The 18,759-nt window shown below is 36.5% G+C and overlaps 1 protein-coding gene across 1 annotated transcript in view; it reads right to left on the minus strand.

Moving 5' to 3' along the window:
• The window catches only part of LOC125074568 (1-phosphatidylinositol 4,5-bisphosphate phosphodiesterase epsilon-1-like), a 42,832-nt gene extending 24,354 nt beyond the window's left edge, over positions 1-18,478 (minus strand). Inside the window, exons 1-11 of the mRNA XM_047685894.1 lie at positions 18,323-18,478; positions 7,572-7,670; positions 6,478-6,601; positions 6,072-6,247; positions 3,405-3,606; positions 2,234-2,366; positions 2,002-2,131; positions 1,602-1,805; positions 1,016-1,169; positions 379-593; positions 131-232 (exon numbers count right to left, since the gene is read on the minus strand). Coding sequence (XP_047541850.1) covers positions 131-232; positions 379-593; positions 1,016-1,169; positions 1,602-1,805; positions 2,002-2,131; positions 2,234-2,366; positions 3,405-3,606; positions 6,072-6,247; positions 6,478-6,601; positions 7,572-7,670; positions 18,323-18,375 — 1,592 coding nt within the window. The 5' untranslated portion in view covers positions 18,376-18,478. The remainder of the gene's footprint in view (positions 1-130; positions 233-378; positions 594-1,015; positions 1,170-1,601; positions 1,806-2,001; positions 2,132-2,233; positions 2,367-3,404; positions 3,607-6,071; positions 6,248-6,477; positions 6,602-7,571; positions 7,671-18,322) is intronic.
• Between the last annotated feature and the right edge of the window lie 281 nt (positions 18,479-18,759).

The following is an 18,759-nucleotide window of genomic DNA, read 5'->3' on the forward strand; positions in this document are numbered from 1 at the left end:
GGATTATAAGAGAGAGACATCCAAGTTTATAAAACAGAATATCCTTTTAACGGATACTATAATGGGCTCTAATAATAAATTAACATATTACTAGCGTTATTCCACCAAAATGATGTAATTTGAAGCTTACCTACTGCGGTTAGGGGAGCCGCTGAACACGCTGGGCGCGGCGGTGAGGCTGCTGTGCCGCGGCGCGCACGACGAGTGCTGGCTCGACGCGGCCGAGTACGAGCTGTACAAATACATATCTTGTTATTATCAAATAATTTTAAGTAAAGAAATATATAGTGCTTAAAAGAGTCTATTTGTATTTTTTATTTAAATTTTCAGGTCAAAATTTACTCATGTATCGTTTTATTGTAATGATATAAGTTTCACCTGTGCCTTGGAGATCCCTGAACTACATCGTCGTCACTGCGCGTGCCGGATGTGTGTGAGCTGTAGCTCTTCGGGGAACTCTTCAATTCGGACGTGGATTTGTTCTTCTTAAACTTCATTCCTGTATTCTTTATCGAGTCTGTGTGAGACTCTGCATATTTGACTGGCGTGGAGTGTGACGAGCTGTCGCAGACGGAATCCCTGCCTCCAAAGACCTGGATGAATTAAGGGGGAACACTGAATTGAGGATCTAGATCTGATCTGTTAGCTAATGTCTGTATGGATCACCTTTTACAAAGTCATAATTCCAAAAAGAATAATTTTCACGAAATATTTTACGTCCATTTTTAATACGTTAACAAATTTATTTAAAGAATTGATTTTAAAAGATTAACTACTGAGTGCTCTGACTAAAATTTACTTTGTACTTAATCAACAATGGACAGAAGATTTAAGACGGGATTCTCATAAAAACGGCTAATAAAGTCAAACTGACATTAACTTCAACTTACTTAAATAACTTGTTTGGCTTTGTGCTAGCCATCAGTGACAGTGAGTGGACCTTACAGTCTATTTAAATTGAAATTAATCTTTGTGGTAATTCGTATTTGGGTTAATTTTATGCGAAGAGACTGACCCGTATAGCATCAGATACGAGTGGTTCGCAACAGCATCCGTCCTCGTAGTAGAGTGCCGTGTACTTGTTTTTCAGCCACGCGAGACTTCGGTCTGCGAGTTTCGTCTGACTTATTAACGCCTTTATGACAGAGTGGAGACCGACTGCCCATACCCTAGAAGTAAAAGACTTTGTTTATAATTACTTCAAATACTTGGTGGTAGGGTGCAAACCCGTTTGGATAGCTACCGCTCACTCATCAGATATTCTAATAGCAACGCTCAGTATTGTTGTGTTGTTGTTTGAAAGGTGAGTAAGCCAGTGTTATTACAGGCACAGGGGACATAATGTCTTAGTTCCCAAGGTTAGGGGCACATGTGCAATGTAGAAGTAATGAAGGTTAAGATTTCTTCCACCACCATTGTCTATGGGCAGTGGTGACCACTTACCATCAGATGATCAATTTTCCAGTCTGCCTTACTATATCATAAAAAAAAATTAAGACGATATCAGTAAATATTTGTTTTCAGCTAATGGAACTACAGGTCTTGTAGATAAAAATAATTTCACCTGATACATAAGGGGGTAAAATTAAGCATACATTTACCTAAAAGAATATGGCGGCAGTACAAAGTGCACAGTTCTGTTATCACTCAACGTTTTCCCGTACACTAATGATATGATGTGCGGCCGCTGGCTGCACGTCTCGAGGCCGTGTTTCTTTGCGCACGCGCAGAGCTCCGCGATATCCCGCGGTTCCAGCAGCTTGCCTCCAAGACGCATGTCCTTCACGCATTGAAGGTCGATGAAGCTGTGAAAGAAAATCGAAAATGGCGACAATCCCCGACTAAAATTCCAAAATGTTTTTTTACGTTTTATTTTAAACTTTAAGGGTGTTCCATGGCCATGAGCTGTATCCATCTATAATGTTACAATCTAATATTCGCTGTCGAAAGCAAGGGAAGGACTTTATCCAGGAGTGGAGTTAACGGGCTGTTACTACTCACCCCTCCTCGCCGACCACACCAGCTTCATTCTCGTGCACCAAGTTTCCGGAATATTTTAGCGGTATGACTTCCTCAGGGTTGTATGATAAGCTAATTTCAGGTTGCTGTACGTTCTCTGATGGGGTTTCACCTAAAAATATAAACATTGTAATATATTAGCCGAAGAAAAAGGGTTCCCGATACGCTTGCTAAGCACAGTGGTGTATTAATACACAGCTTAATACTTAAATACCGTGTTGTGCATGTGGGCGGTGTGCTGTGCGGCTCCACGTGAGCAGAGCGCACGATCGCTCTAGTCGGAGCTGAGCGAACGCACCGCCCCACTCCGCTTCCCCCACCACGCAAGCAGTTCCATGGTGTAAAATCTGCGCAAGAGAACTGGTTTGTATGTTTAATGTCGTGATGCTGGGTGATGAAATATTGTATTAATAATAATTGTTATTTATTTTGCTCATATAAATAGAGTCAGTCAGTCAGTTAGTCTAAATTTAAAATAATTAATACTTCGAATAATAAAGATTTGGTAAGTAATTCAGAAATAAAAAAGGTTTCCTTCTATTCTTAAGATTTTTAGGTGTATGTCTGGAGATGGATTGTCAGCAACCGTAAATGACTGCACACACAGACAAAACAGATGATATAATAATATGTAACAAAGTATTGATAATGTGTGGTATAAATGGCACCAGGCATTGGAGATGGTCTAGTGACTGTTTGCATCTACCATATGGCTTTTTGGGCTCCAGCCCAGAGCCCCGTGGATTTAAGGGGGCCCCAGCTACGTCAAGTCAAAGTCAAGAATAGACGACATAAGCGAACAAATCCATAACATTATTAAATTAAACAGATCGTTTGGTTTGCAGCCCATTCAATTAATTTAATTCAAGTCTACGTTCAGATATATTTTAGGTTCCTAAGTAGTGTTAGCCCAGGCTCCCTAATGTAACGGTCCTGACTGTGTGTGACGTATTTCCTGTCTCTACAGGAACGATATCACTGCAGATCGTGAAATTTCAGTATATACCATTGATTATAATAATTTTAAAGTTTATGTAAAATAAAATAAAAATAATAATAGCCTTTGTTCCACAAAACATGCTCAAAATATTTTATATCAATTTCATTATATAATTTTATTAATTTAATTGCATGTGTTTATACTGTTTTCTCTTTTCTTTTTTTTTAAATAATTCAAAGTATTATTTTTCCTAACACATGCAACTAATATAAAGGTTATATACACGTATCAAAATGGCGTATCGCCGTAAGCCCGTTGTCAACATTTCACGAGTGAGATGTGAAGTTAATTCTTTACAGAATCGCATCGCTGTTTATGAGTGCGTGTTCTTTGAAGCATACATACATGATAAAGGCGGATATCATCACATCAGATTTGTACCAACCTGTAAAACGTGCCTGTCCATTCTCTCCCCGTTTTGCGGCGCCAGCGGGAACATTGTGACGCCATGGTCGTGAGGCAGGGGTTGTACAGGACAGTAACCTCCTCCTTCCAGCTCGTAGAGCGCTTCGTTCTCGAAGTCTGACCCCGCGGTCGTCTGGGCTGGCTGCACGAAGACAGGTTCTTCGCATGATTCTATGGCTGTTCTAAAAATATAGGGGATATTTAAGTCTTACAGCAATTACATATTACTGTCAAATGGAGATCGCCGACGTTGTATTTCCATTTTCATTCATATTTGATATATTAAAATGTCAATACAGCAATGATGTAGACATTTTGCAGAGTTGTTTTTAGTAATAAATTTTGTACAAACAATTATTCCATAGATGGGAATCCACTACAAGATGGGAACATCTTGAAGTGGAATCCCCGTACTTAGGGTTAATTTGTAATAAGTATTTTGAAACGGGATATTATATACATTTGTAGATAATGTCGAAATATCGTGCTTTAAAATCCTATAAAATTTTTAATAAGTTTAAATATAATTAAAGTTAATTTAAAAACCGTTTAGGTTTTTTTAAAGCTTTCTGTCGCAAACGTAATTCAGCTGTAAACATAAATATTGTTTAAGCCACGCTATGTCGTATTGAATGTGAAGTTAACAGGGACTATAAGGGAAAATTCGTTAAGGAATGGTTAGTAAGGCATTAGTGGATATGAGCATCCAGAGAAAATACAGAGTTTACCACACCTCGCTGCTTGTTAGAAATATATTCGGCACATTTTTATCCGACACGTGAAGATGTTCTTATGTTATGTTTTCCTTCACCATCAAACACGGGATAAACCCATAAAAAATGGTTCCAATCGGAACCTACAAAGTCCTTTAAGATTAAAGTATGCTAATCAACGATGTTGTCTTTACACGTGGGATATAATATTTTTAATCAAGTTCCGGTCTTATAACACGGTTGTGTAATTGACTCAAATGACAAGTCTTTATGAAGCTGGACGGATGTCAAAAGATCAGAAGTGGTTCAGTGTTGAACACGGTACTATCGGTGCTCTGAACAGTTTATTTGGTATGAACCAGTTGAACGTAATATTCTATTTATTCTGTAATAATGTAATTTAACTTATTTTTTTTTTATATGGAATTCATTGTAATTAGTGTTTAAAAATAAGTATAATTAAATGCTATTATATTAAATAATACTTTGTTTACTTAGAGAGCCGAGATGGCCCAGCGGTTTGAACGCGTGTCTCTTAACCGATGATTTCGGGTTCAAACCCAGGCAAGCACCATTGAATTTACATGTGCTTAATTTGTGTTTATAATTTATCTCGTGCTCGGCGGTGAAGGGAAACATTGTGAGGAAACCTGCATGTGTCTAATTTCAGCGAAATTCTGCCACATGTGTATTCCACCAACCCGCATTGGAGCAGCGTGGTGGAATATGCTCCAAACCTTCTCCTCAAAGGGAGAGGAGGCCTTTAGCCCAGCAGTGGGAAAATTAACAGGCTGCTAATGCTTGTTTACTTATAAATCGGTTTTACTATTTATTTTGCCTTCCGTTCTCTCACATACGTATATATTTTAATGAATAGTTCAGAGCACAATTAATAGATCAAATTTAATTATACCAATCAAATCAAAATAATTATTATTCAATTCAGCTAATAAAAGCAATTGCGTCGTCATGTCACAGTGTTCAATTCGGAAAGTAGATTCTACCGAGCATAACCGGCAAGAAACTCAGTAGTTGCCCTTACCCACTATTTCAATTACGGAGTTTATCAATTAAGTATAACGAAATTGATAAATATCCTGTCTATAAAACAATAGTTACTAAGTAAAGATTGATCATCTGTTAATATACTTCCAGCATCCGATAAATTAAGACAAAATAGATCTAGTACTTTATTTTCAAGACATCAATACTTATTAGATAAGAATAAACTTGTAACCCGTACTTTCCGTTTGCATACGGTACAGAAAACGTTTTTGGGCAATGGTATTTATTTATTTTATTTTTTTTTTTATTTATTTATTTATTTATATTTTGGAAACAAACAGTGCTATTAATAATTATAAATGTTGTACCTAATTAATCCTTAAACCAAAACAGTTTCCTATGACAATTAATACATAAATAACTTTCAGAGTGTAGAAAGCATATTAATAATTACTATTATAAATTATAAATTATCATTATAAATATTAAATTTAAAACTTTAAATTAAATAATATTGCAATATATAGTTAGGTATGTTAAATATCATTTAGATTCATTCAATAAATATTTTACAGCAGATTTAAATTTTCCGGTATCTTATTATACGCATATATAATAAGATACCGGGAAATAATTTACCATTTACTAAATTTAATAAGTTTATTAATACTAAATAAATCTTATTATTCTTTTTAGAAAAAAAAAACGCCTGGATTTAGGCTCGGGTTCCATCACAGGACAGTAATTATTGTAAACAACAGCATTGTAAATCTGTTTATTTGAAAAGAGCAACTATGCGAGTTTCTTGCCGTTTCTTCTCGCTGGAGGCTGCTTTCCGAAACGTGTGTGATTCATTGTGAAGTTTACTTGAATAAATTGATTTTGATTTGATATTATTCTATTAAATATTCATATCTATACTATACCACCTCAAGTAATCTCCAAAAACAGGTGCCGTTGTTCTCGCTAGGCTGTATCGGTGCTGGTGAAAGCTCGCTATGTGGTCCATCACCGCTTGCGTCCGGTACACCTTTTCCAAGTTCATCAGACCCTCGGGCCCGACCCTTCGAAACTGTTCGCCTTCCTCGTCGAAGGATGCGATGTACTTGAAATTTATTATTTTCAAGTAAGATTTTCAATTAATTTAACGATAATTAATTGTTCTGTTCAAAATAAAAGTATTAACTCATTTTTAAATTAGTTTGGTGACGTACTACCTGCTGGAACTGGAAGGAACTGCTCAGTTTTAGACACCTAACGACTAAATTATGCGATTATCACGAAGATTTGTAAAAAAAGTAATTGGAGTTTTAGGTTTTTGCAGTTGGGCCTCACCACTTGTCTGCTCGTCTCGTTGTACCGCGACTCTCGCTTGCAGCTGTCTCGGAGAGGACTGGTGGTCGTTCCTTGATCCACTCTCTTACTACTTTCTCTTCTGGTATCTCTTTTAATTGAGGATCTGTTGAAATGAACTAGTTTTTTATTATTTCGTGCTCGGCGGTGAATGTCAACAGTGTTAGGAAACCTTCATGTGTCTAATGTCATTGAAATTCTGTCACATGTGATCCAACACCACCCACATTGGAGCAGAGTGGTGAATGCTCCAAACTATCTATTTAAATTAAGTAAATTATGTTTTAAAAGAAAAAATATGGAAGGGCGATGACTTATGGCGCGGGAAGTAAAGCTTGAAATAAGTCTTCTATTGCTTAAATGAAATTGTATCTTTTTATAAGCGTAAAGCAAATTTAGCTTTATTTGATTAGTTTATAAGCATTTCTGAAACATTACTTTACAAGACAAATTACAACCTACCTAGAAAGCTACCATCTTTTCGGGATGTAGTTACTACCAAGAGGAACTGGCATGGAATTTATTATGTAACAATTCGTTCCGACCAATTTATCTTTTACTAAACTAATCTTGTGTGTCATAAACAGATTAAAATGCCTTATTGGTTCATTTAAGATAAGATTTGAGGTTATTTATGAGGTTAGTTAAAAGTATCGACGTTTATATATATGTTTAAGAAAGGATTAAATGACTGGGTAGAGTAGGAAACCAAAACACTGAGAAACATAACCTAATGAAGATGCATCGTACATTCTTAGACGCTAATATACTCGTGATATAAAAAGTACAATTGATTCTAGCAACAGTTTATTGACGGTTCTTCTCGGTGGGATCGCACATTCCGAATCGGTAGTAGCTTTACAGTTTACGCTTTATAAGGAATGTTTAAATTTTAATTTGTGGTTATTCTTGAATGAATCTCGATACCAAAACTATTTTTATACTTAATGAATGTTACATTACGGAGTTGACAATTAACACGTCGTTCCGATGACAATATTTATGTTAAGCATGACAAAGGAACTCCTCAACAGACAACAGCATTGGCAAGAATCAACAAGAAGATCGGTATTTACCTGTCGTCCTTGACAGAGTCGCGCTTGGTGTCTCTCCTGTGCGTCGGCGTCACGGCGACTGAGTGGGTGGTCAGAGACGGAGTTGCCGCCAAGATTTCTCTAAAAAACGTTCAGAGTTAATAACTTATACCTAAAACTAACGAGCTGAGGTTAAAATCTTAATCAAAGGTTTCGGGTTCAAATCCGTGCACTAATAAATTTTCTTATACTTAATTTGTGTTTATAATTCATCCCATGTTCGATGGGGAAAACATCGTGGAGAAATACGTGTTAATTGAAAATCTCTCATGTAGCTATCAAATCCCTAATGGAGCAGTTGCGAGCCTTCTTCTCAAAAAGAAGGCCTTATTTAAGTAAGAAGTATAATCGGAGTATCAAAATGTGGCGCTGTCAAGGCCAGTACGGCCACCTACTCTCGGGCTCCGAGTGATGTTCGTCCTAGGCTTCATTCCATGAGATCAGTACTTCGGAACAGAATGTAGTCAGTGGGTGAGAGCGTTTTAGTAGTACTGTTTGATCGGCGTCACGAAAATTTATAGGACCAAAATTGTAGCGTGAATGAAGCAACAAAAAGTACTCTATCATAACACTCGTAAAACGACGCACAGTCCAGTTATCGCAAAAAAGAAAAACCGAAATTCAACACTTTTTTCACGATGGCAGCGAATGCAAATAGGAAATGAAAGTCAACAATTATTACAAGTTAAGCTTTTCTAAGCCAACATATCCAAAAATCAGCCTACTGGATTCATTTGCATGCCTGTTTTTTGTATATAATGACAGGACTTTTGGATGTTTATTTTACAATGAATTAGGTGCACTAGTAAAGCCCAAATTCAAGGCTTTACCACCAGTTTAACCCCCCAGTTGTAAAATATATTTCCAAATCACTAGCCTTTATACCATTAGTATAACAAAACGAATGTTAAAAACATCAAAGCCAAGCCAGTAATCATTCCAGCCAGCCATTTATCTATGTCAAACTTGGGTAATTAACCCCCAGGTTAACCCCCCCAGAGAATAAACTGTTGTAATTAAAAAATAACACATTGAGATGAGGCCACTCGACCGAGAGGACGTGTGTGATTAATATCTAAGTAGAGCTGTTATTACCACCTTTTTTAATTACGGTGAGATTATTTTAATAGAAATTATTATTAAATAGATGATTATTTTTTACAGGAAGGAGTGGGAGTGGTTCAGTTGATTGTAAGAGGGCAATTACCCATAATCAAGAAATATATATATTTTTTATGATATCGGTAGGCCAACGAGCAAATGGGCCACCTGATGGTAAGTGGTCACCACCGCGCATAGACATTGGCGCTGTAAAAAATATTAACCATTCCTCACATCGCCAATGCGCCACCAACCTCGGGAACTAAGATGTTACGTCCCTTGTACCTGTAGTTACACTGGCTCACTCACCCTTCAAACCGGAACACAACAATACTGAGCACTGTTGTTTGGCGGTAGAATAAAGTAATAAAGTTTATATTTAAATATGGTTTAAAACTATAACAAAAAATAGTTTAAATAATGTTATATAAACTGCATAGGATAGAAAGAGACAGAGCGAGGGGGTTCGGTCGCATAGACGCGAACGGGACACGACGCTACCTCGATAACTTTTTCTTTTTCCTTACGTGACGAAATCTGCCAGTTCACTCTACTGTAATGTTCACTCAAGTATAAAAGAAAATCGTTCGCAAAATTGTGAGAAACATAGTGTGGTGACAAGACTAGTTGGTGCGTAGATGATGAGTAAAAGTCGAGATTTGCGCGAATAATGGTTATCTTTATTTCGATGCGTTGTATATGTATATTGGTTACAAAATGCCTCATTGCTGAATACGCTGATTCAATGCAGGTTATCTACAATAGTTATATATATTAAATAAATTAATATATAAAATAATTGCATACATTTTAGAGTCGAACAAATATAACGTTATTAGAATTAATTTTCTTCAGTCGATCGCTTTGTCAGAAGCGTTTAGTTTGTGAAAAATGTAAAAATCTATTTATTTGGTTACATTGTTCGATATAAATATAATATAACAGCATTTAAAAACGAACGAGTCTTACAGTAGTCGGAAATATATCCTCGGAAAATCGGTACCATTTTACGGACAACTTTAGCTCCGCGACGGTTATTTGTCAAATGAAATAGCGCGCGGTTCCCTCGCTTCCTGTCCGCAAACTTCCGTCCCTTTTCAATCACTCCACAGATTACAAGCAAGAGGAAGAACATATCAAAAATTAAGGATAGATAGACATACAAATGTGTAGGTAAATAGTGTCACTAAGAGGAGGTAATGGCAGCTCTATGCTAGTCCTGTTAGGAACGTTTCCACGGAGCGCAGCGCATGTGTAATATTATAGTGGTTTCAGGTCATTATTTTCAGCTTTTAACGGCAATGTTTCAACAAAGGGTAAATTATGTCTTTCTAAGCTTAGAATAAATGAATAAATTTGAGGTATTTAATGAACGCATATAACGCGAATAATACGCAACATATTTGCGGCGAATATTTCAAATATGGCGTTACCATCTTTACTGAAGACTTCTTGCAGGTCTACGGTAGACCCGATCGAAACTTATCCACGATTATAGAACGTTAAAAAAATAATCATTTTTTAGTCGATAACATATATACGCATAATTCGTTTATTTCGGTATTAAATCCATGAAGTTCAATGACATGACAGTTCAACGGGCGGCCATGTTTGACGTTTACGGGTATCAATGTCACATATAACATACTGACATTTCCCGCTCGTTTTCTGCGGCGAGGTTCGAGTTTCGCGTTACAGAACAGCTCTACATATTCCAAATGAGATCTATGCCATTTGCAGATGAAATTAGACCTCGAAGTAGGAGTGCAAACACCTTAATTAAGAGTATCTGATGGCAGGGTATTCGCTGGACTGAGGATCGGTATTCCGATTCAACGATTTCCGATCAGGTGGTCCACGTGCCCGTCCTATTACATAATATATTTATATTGTTGGAATAAACATTTTAGCCGAGCGACATCTGCGTCACGTCACACAGTTACCCTTTAAAAAAAAAGGCGGGAGTTTTTGGCGGCAGACACATTGGATCGCGATTATCATTTTTGACTGTGTAGTGTGATTATTGTTGGTTATTGGTGTTGTAGATTAAATGCTTTTTTTTTCTTTTGTGGTAGATTGATTGTTGTTGTAAATTAAAGGTCATTGTTGTGGAGGTTAGCCTATTTGTTTTTTTTTTTAGTAATTCACACTTTTGGTTCTAAATATATCTTCCCTGAAGCACATAAACGCTCTTTAACAACATAATAACCCATTGACAGATATTTCTGAATTTAATTTTGTGTTTTTTTTTTTTTTAGATAATTGTATTGTTTGAATTTAATTTATTTTCTTAGACAAATAATTCGAATGGATGAATGTATTTGTTATTAGTTTAATTGTGATATATATGTAATGTTACTGTACATTATATCAATTATTTTAATTTTTATATTTACTGTAATTTTTTTTTTTTTGATTATTATATAAAAGAGCACCGGACTGTATTAAAATAATTGTTAAGAGCATGACGTGTACACATGCTTAGGAATGTAATCTAGCTTAAATTGTGTAAGTCCGTAACTTTAATGTATGTTCTGATTGTATTCTGTTTGTGGACTTTTAGAAACATAAACTCGTTTAAATCTAATCTTTATCCTAGTTTTTCAAATTATTGTTGTGATGATAACGAATGCTCATGAGCGTCTCGGGTATAAGCTTGGGCGTTAGGACGCGAATATTTACATTACATTATATACATTAGCAGCCTGTAAATTTCCCACTGCTGGGCTAAGGCCTCCTCTCTCTTTAAGGACAAGGTTTGGAGTATAATCCACCACGCTGCTCCGATGCGGGTTGGTGGAATACACTGGTGGCAGAATTTCGTTGAAATTAGACACATGCGGGTTTCCTCACAATGTTTTCCTTCACCGCCGAGCACGAGATGAATTATAAACACAAATTAAGCACATGAAAATTCAGTAGTGCTTGTCTGGGTTTGAACCCGAATCATCGGTTAAGATGTACGCGTTCTAATCACTGGGCCATCTCGCGAATATTTGAGAGCCGTAATTCTTAACGAAACTGGGTCAATGTGTCAGTATGGGAAATAATATTCTTGTCAACTTCGATATTATGAGTTCTTTTTCGTTTTCATAGATGGCGCCTTGTACATAGTGATGTCACCGTTAAATGATAATCTATGAATCAAAATATACTTTGTTCAAGTATGCTTTTAGAAGCACTTTTGATATACAGGGTTATTGGTAATTCAACGTATTCCCGTTAGGAGGTGATAGGGGTGACTATATGTGATAATTTTAACCCCCATATGCAAAAGTGAACCATTTTTAAGTTATCGCGATTTTTAGGTTTTATCAAAATAAGTCAAAAATGCAACTTCAAAAATTAAAAAAAAAAAAAGTAAAAATTAAAATCTATTTTTTCTTCTGATTTATAAAAATGATTAAACATTGGATATTTTTCAACATTTAAACAATAATAATCGGTCCAAATTTAAAAATGCGAGACGGAAAACGATATTATTTCAATTTTATTTTTATTTTTTTCCCTCAAATAAACCGGAAAATTAAAAAAATCATTATGAAATTTATTCTGCAGATTATTTTAAAAACATAATCGTTTACTTAGCTTTCCGAAAATGTATAATTTCTTTCGAAGCAACCGAAATAAAATGATCAGTGTGGAAATTCATATTTGAACATGACCGAACTCGTACCAAAGGTCGCTCTTTCAAATTCCCACAAAATTGATTTAAAATAATAACCAATGTAAAAAAACTTACTTACTTAATACAAATTTAAAATAAAATTTAGATACATGAACAGTTCAGTAGCTAAGTTACAATTAAGATATTTTGTATTATAATTTTAATCCAGTGCACGTTATTTACGAAGAGGATGCTGAAGTAGAATTGCTTTCTGTAGATTCATGCTTAATGAGGATTTAGGAGATGCATCTTTTTTGAAAAAAACTCCTCTGGACCAACGAATTCAAATTTAATCAAGATGGTATTACTAACTACAACAATAAACATTGTGACGTGAAGAACCGGCAAAAACTCAGTAGTTACTCTTTTTCAACATCTAAAAATACAGTCATTTTAGTTAAATACAATCATGTATGAATTCCTTTTTTGCAATTATCAAGATACAATGTTAGTTTTAAGGTGATTAGTATTTATGTAAATATTAATTAATACAATATAACGATTACTAAACCTAGTCAAATTTAGGGAGCTTCAAATAGACTTTAAAAAAAATTTAAAATAAACATAAATTAAAACTTAATTCTAAAATGAAAACATGTGGCAGAATTGGATGCCAATCAACTTAAAAATTAAACAATATTAATTTTGACGGAATCAGCGAGTTTACAGGAAACTCTGGGAACGACTGGTTCCCAGAGATTCCTTAGTCGGCAGAAACTGTGTACTGCGCAACGTAACTAGCTATCATAACGCTTAAATAAATATTTGTACTTGATATGATGAATCTTTTATCGTTTTATAACCATATTTTTTTTTTTTTTATTGAGTTCTGTAACACGGCAATCTGTGTTAACACGGTAAGCCATTCAGATGAGGTATCTCGATCTGTATCTCCTTAGGAGAAGGAATTATTATGAATCCCTTTATGTAGAGTCACCATATCTCACGGTAAGTGTAGAGACACTATGCCCTTTCAATCTGGAATGTAATACTTCCTGCGCCCTTTAGTTTGGATGCCAGTTCATTGCCGTGGGTTGGTATTCTCGTGTGATTACTCTCACTACATCCAGTGATCTCTTGTTTGACATTAGTTTCTCACGTAGTAGGTTATATCTAGCATGGCTCTCAATGTCTCACTTTGAAATCTTTCAAGAATCTCTATGTTGTGATTGCTAGCAGTTCCCCATAGCTGGATTCCGTAAGTCCAGATTGGTTTAAGAATGGTCTTGTAAATATCTTTCTATTATAAAGTAATAAGGGAATAGAAATTATTCCTAAAATATTCCATGTTTTAAGTCACTATTGATGAATCTAACACGCGTTCTAAACACTACTCTCGGTCCACAGTACTAGTGCACTTCTGATATTATCTGCATAATAATAATCTCACTAATGCCCGCAGACCACAAAAAAACTCGTTAAATATTAAAGAAGTAATTTTAAAAATATATATTTTTATAATATTACGCTTACGAGTGCATGTTTAATAATAATTTAATCGACGGGAAAAGTTTTTAATTACCGAGTTTAGTGAGGTTGATGAATAAAAATTAGAGACAAAGTTTAATTTAAAATTTTGAGATTTGAGAAGTTGAGATTCATTCGTTTAAAGTACTGTAGTTAGTCATGCAAAAAGTATGCTGAATTTTGATTACATAGACAACTATTACAGAGTACATAAGTATATATATATAATAAGTCGTAAAGCCGTTGGTTCTGTGCCTGGATTCTTTCCGGTGGAGTTTGATATGCCGTCCCATCGGATGCATTGGCAGCCTGTAAATTTTCCACTGCTGGGCTAAAGGCCTCCTCTCCCTTTGAGGGGAAGGTTTGGAGCATATTCCACAACGCTGCTCCAATGCGGGTTGGCGGAATACACGTGGCAGAATTTCGTTGAAATTAGACACATGCAGGTTTCCTCACGATGTTTTCCTTCACCGCCGAGCACGAGATGAATTATAAACATACGTTTCGACGACCTCCGTGGTCGAGTAGTGTGTACACCGGTTTTCATGGGTACGCCACTCCGAGGTCCCGGGTTTCATTCCCGGCCAAGTCGATGTAGAAAAAGTTCATTAGTTTTCTGTTTTCTTGGGTCTGGGTGTTTGTGGTACCGTCGTTACTTCTGATTTCCATAACACAAGTGCTTTAGCTACTTACATTGGGATCAGAGTAATGTATGTGATGTTGCCCAATATTTATTTATTTATTTATTTATTTATTTATTAAACACAAATTAAGCACATGAAAATTCAGCGGTGCCTGCCTGGGTTTGAGCCCGAAATCATCGGTCACACGCCTTCTGACCACTGGGCCATCTCGGCTCGGATCCCATCGGATGAGAGTGAGGGAATAAAGAGTGCAGCTGTGTTTGTGCACAGAATAATATGTTCTGTGTAGTTGATTAGTCTCTTGGGCGATTTGCCGCCATGGCGAACTCGACGACAACATTAGTTAAACAATGTTGACTTCAAATATCAAATCAATGCCGACGGAGACACAGACACCGGTTAACCGCATGTTTATATATTAAGGTCGCAAATTACCTATAAATACGTATTATAATAAATTCATGAAAAAGAAATTCATGCAAATGACATTCTTACGGACACGAGAACAACTCTCGACATATATTTCACGCGATCTTGAACTCTATTCCGTATGAGAGAAGATTGGATTTACAAAATTTTCGACGAGATCCACTCAGAACTATCTGGGCCAAGATCAGAGCCTCGTTCTACATTCGGAGGTAACAGTTTTTAACCGACTTCTCGAAAGGAATGTTTTAAGGGTTCGTCTGGTCAGGCGGGCGCGCACGGAGCCCTACTGCGAATCAGAATCTCCAAGCTGTAGTGCGTAAGAGCAAATAGGACAGTATTATGTTTATTGATCGTCCAATTTTTTGAAATATATACAAGTGATTACTGTGTTTTTTTGTTTCTGTGTTTATTATTCATAATATAATTTTGAATTTTACTTATGTGAGATATTCGTTAAAGCCGTGACGGCTCAGTGATATGAATCTAAACCGAAGATTCTGAGATCGTTACGTTAATTATTTTTTATGGTATCTTGTCGACACCACCGCTCATAGACAAGGGTGCTAAATATTAATCGTCCCTTACATCGCCGATGCGCTATCAAACTTAAGACCCAAGATGTCCGTCGTGCCTGTAGTTACACTGGCTTATTAAATCTTAAAACCGGACACAACAATACTTGCGTTCTGCTTTGGCGGTAGAATATCTAATCAGTACCAATAATTAAGACACCTTTCCTAGTTTTATTTCCATTTTATTTATTGATAAAAAACAAACGAGAAAAGGTAAATGATCTATTTTGTCATTGACAACTTATGCATTTGTTACAGATGCCGACGGAAGCTGATCTTTGTGCACGTGCGCCACTCAACAGAATTATTCTCTGTGAGACGTAAGACGACCTCCACGGTCGAGTAGTGTGTACATCGGTTTTCATGGCTACGCCACTCCGAGGTCTCGGGTTCGATTCCCGGCCCAGTCGATGTAGAAAAAGTTCATTAGTTTTCTTTGTTGCCTTGGGACTGCGTGTTTGTGGTACCGTCGTTACTTCTGATTTTCCATAACACAAGTGCTTTAGCTACTTACATTGGGATCAGAGTAATGTACGCGATGTTGTTCAATATTTATTTGTTTATTATTCTTAAATCTCGCCCTAAATCACTTTAACTCATGGTCTGGCAATTGGAACACCTGATGGTAAGTGGTCACCACTGCCCACAGACATTAGAGCTGTTTGACATATTCATCGTTTTTCATATAGCTAATACGCCACCAGCTTTGGAACGAACATATTATAAGTGGATATCTATCAGATTGTCTAAAACAACACCTAACAACACCCCACCACCTAGTGAAGTTAGTGTTGACAGTCATGTACGGGTCAAAACAAATACTATATTATTATTTTTTTATGACATTGTTTGGCGGACGAGCATATGAGCCACCTGATGGTAAGTGGTGACCATCGCCCATAGACAAAGGCGCTGTAAGAAATATTAACCATTCCTTACATCACCTATGCGCCACCAACCTCGGGAACTAAGATGTTATGTCCCTGTGTACACTGGCTCACTCACCCTTCTAACCGGAACACAACAATACAGATTACTGTTATTTGGCGGTAGAATAACTGATGAGTGGGTGGTACCTACCCATACGGGCTTGCACAGAGCCCTACCACCAAGTAATAGTAATATTTAATTATTATTATTCATATATATTGTATAAATATTTACACTAGAAGATTATTTTGCTTGTTTATCAACATCTAAAAGTTGCATAAATTATAAAATTTAGAGAACACAGATTAAAAACGATGCCGTATTTCCAAAGAGCATAAATCGTTACGAGGTACAATATGCCGGAGGGTCAGCAGGGGCCTCAAAGTTTTAACTCGGAGTGGAGTATAATGGGAGCCCGCATGTTGTTATTTTTTTTATTTGATATCCACAAACTAAGCCCTGTTTTTGTTCAACTTATTTGCTTGATTTTATATAAATGTGTTTCTATTTACGTACTAGATGTTCGGCCCGACTTTGTTCGGATATTTTTCGGCTTTCAAAAAGAATGTGACAATCGTTATATTGACACGAGGAGGAAAGGTAGACTAATAACGCCTTGTTTCCGACTTCGCAAAGTTAATACATCAAATCAAATCAAAATATACTTTATTCAAGTAGGCTTTTACGAGCACTTTTGAATCGCCATTTAACAAACTATTTAATGTATAGCTACCACCGGTTCGGGATGTAGATTCTACCGAGATGAACCGGTAAGAAGCTCAGTAGTTACTCTTTTTCGATATCTAAAATACAGTCATGTTAGTTAAGTACAATTATATACGTATGTTATGTCTCCTGCCTGGAAGTTAACAAGCAACATCCTTCCTGGGGCACAGTATTCGTTTCTATAATAAGATTCCACAGCTTTTATAAGCTTGGCCTATGAAATAATGTAAAGCTCATGTCAAAATAGCATTGATAGATAAGGTTTATTACTCAATAAAAGATTATATTAAATTTAAAACCGCGTAGACTTACGGTTTATAGATTTCCAGGCAAGATATACAAAAATTGGATTGTGCTTTACTGACATACTCTGTAATTAAAACGGTGGAAAAACGAACTACTCAGTACTCAGTTCCTTGCTGGTTCTTCTCGGTAGAATCTACTTTCCGAACCGATTGTAGCTTTACATTTAATTCCACACTGTTACATGACGATTCAAAAGGGCTATGAGTCTACCTGAAAGATTCTTATGATTTTGAATAATTTTCAATCGTGTTTGTACCGTTTCGCATTTAACCCCCTCCCCCCTTCCCGCTCCAATCAGTCGGGGCGTGATGGTACATAACCTTCCTAAATATATAGGCTATCTAACACTGAAATAATTTATCCTTGGTTCCTGAGATTCGCGGATTCAATTAAAACAAACAAACTTTTCAGCTTTATAATATTGGTGGAGGTGGGTTTCCTTAAGCGTTCAAGTACGGATTCCCGTAGTTTCGGTTCTGTACAGGTCTTACTGGCATAAAATATATATGACAGATAGCGCGATTCGTTCAGTTTCATCTGGTTTGGTGAATTATAGGTTGGTGGACGAGCAAATGAGCCGCATGATGGTAAGTGGTTACCATCGCTCACAGTAGGAAATATTAACCATGCTTTACATCACCTATGCGCCACCGACCTTGGAAACAAAGATGTTATGTCCCTCGTACCTGTAGTTACACTGGCTCACTCACCCTTCAAATCGGAAAACAACAATATTGAGTACTGCTGTTTGGTGGTAGATCTGATGAGTGGGTGGTACCTACCCAGACGGGCTCGCACAAAACTCTACCACCAAGGAATACATACATATGACATACGTGGAAGACATTGCCCATAATTATGGGTCAGATGGTCAAAATAATGATTACTTACCTTAATTCTCTTAAAAAAGCTCCAAAAAATGGTATCAGTCTGCACTCTGGCATCGCCAGGGCGCGGCCAAGAGCCCTCTCGTACTCAGCGGATAGTAGCGCCGCGGAGAGGAAGTCCAGCGTTGGTAACGGTTCGTCTGATATGCTCAGCCAGAACGTCTTCAGTTTATGTGACCTGAGGAATTAATTTTATTTGCTTAAAGATAGATCTAGAATGTTCTCTTGGTGGTAGTTTTTAGTTGGACTATCAATAATTTAATGTAAGGCTTTTACTGAATTTGATTGGTTTTTTGATACATTGTACTTTTACCGAATTTCGGCCTAAGCTTATCTCAACGAAGGTATTTGTATCCCCCAGTTGTCTGCGGAGGCTGATAGCGGTGACGCGAACATCGTTTAAAAGTTCCATTAAATATTTCTTAAGATATACAAAACTGA

This window comes from Vanessa atalanta, chromosome 28, assembly GCF_905147765.1.
Source record: "Vanessa atalanta chromosome 28, ilVanAtal1.2, whole genome shotgun sequence".
In the NCBI taxonomy this organism is placed as follows: domain Eukaryota; kingdom Metazoa; phylum Arthropoda; class Insecta; order Lepidoptera; family Nymphalidae; genus Vanessa; species Vanessa atalanta.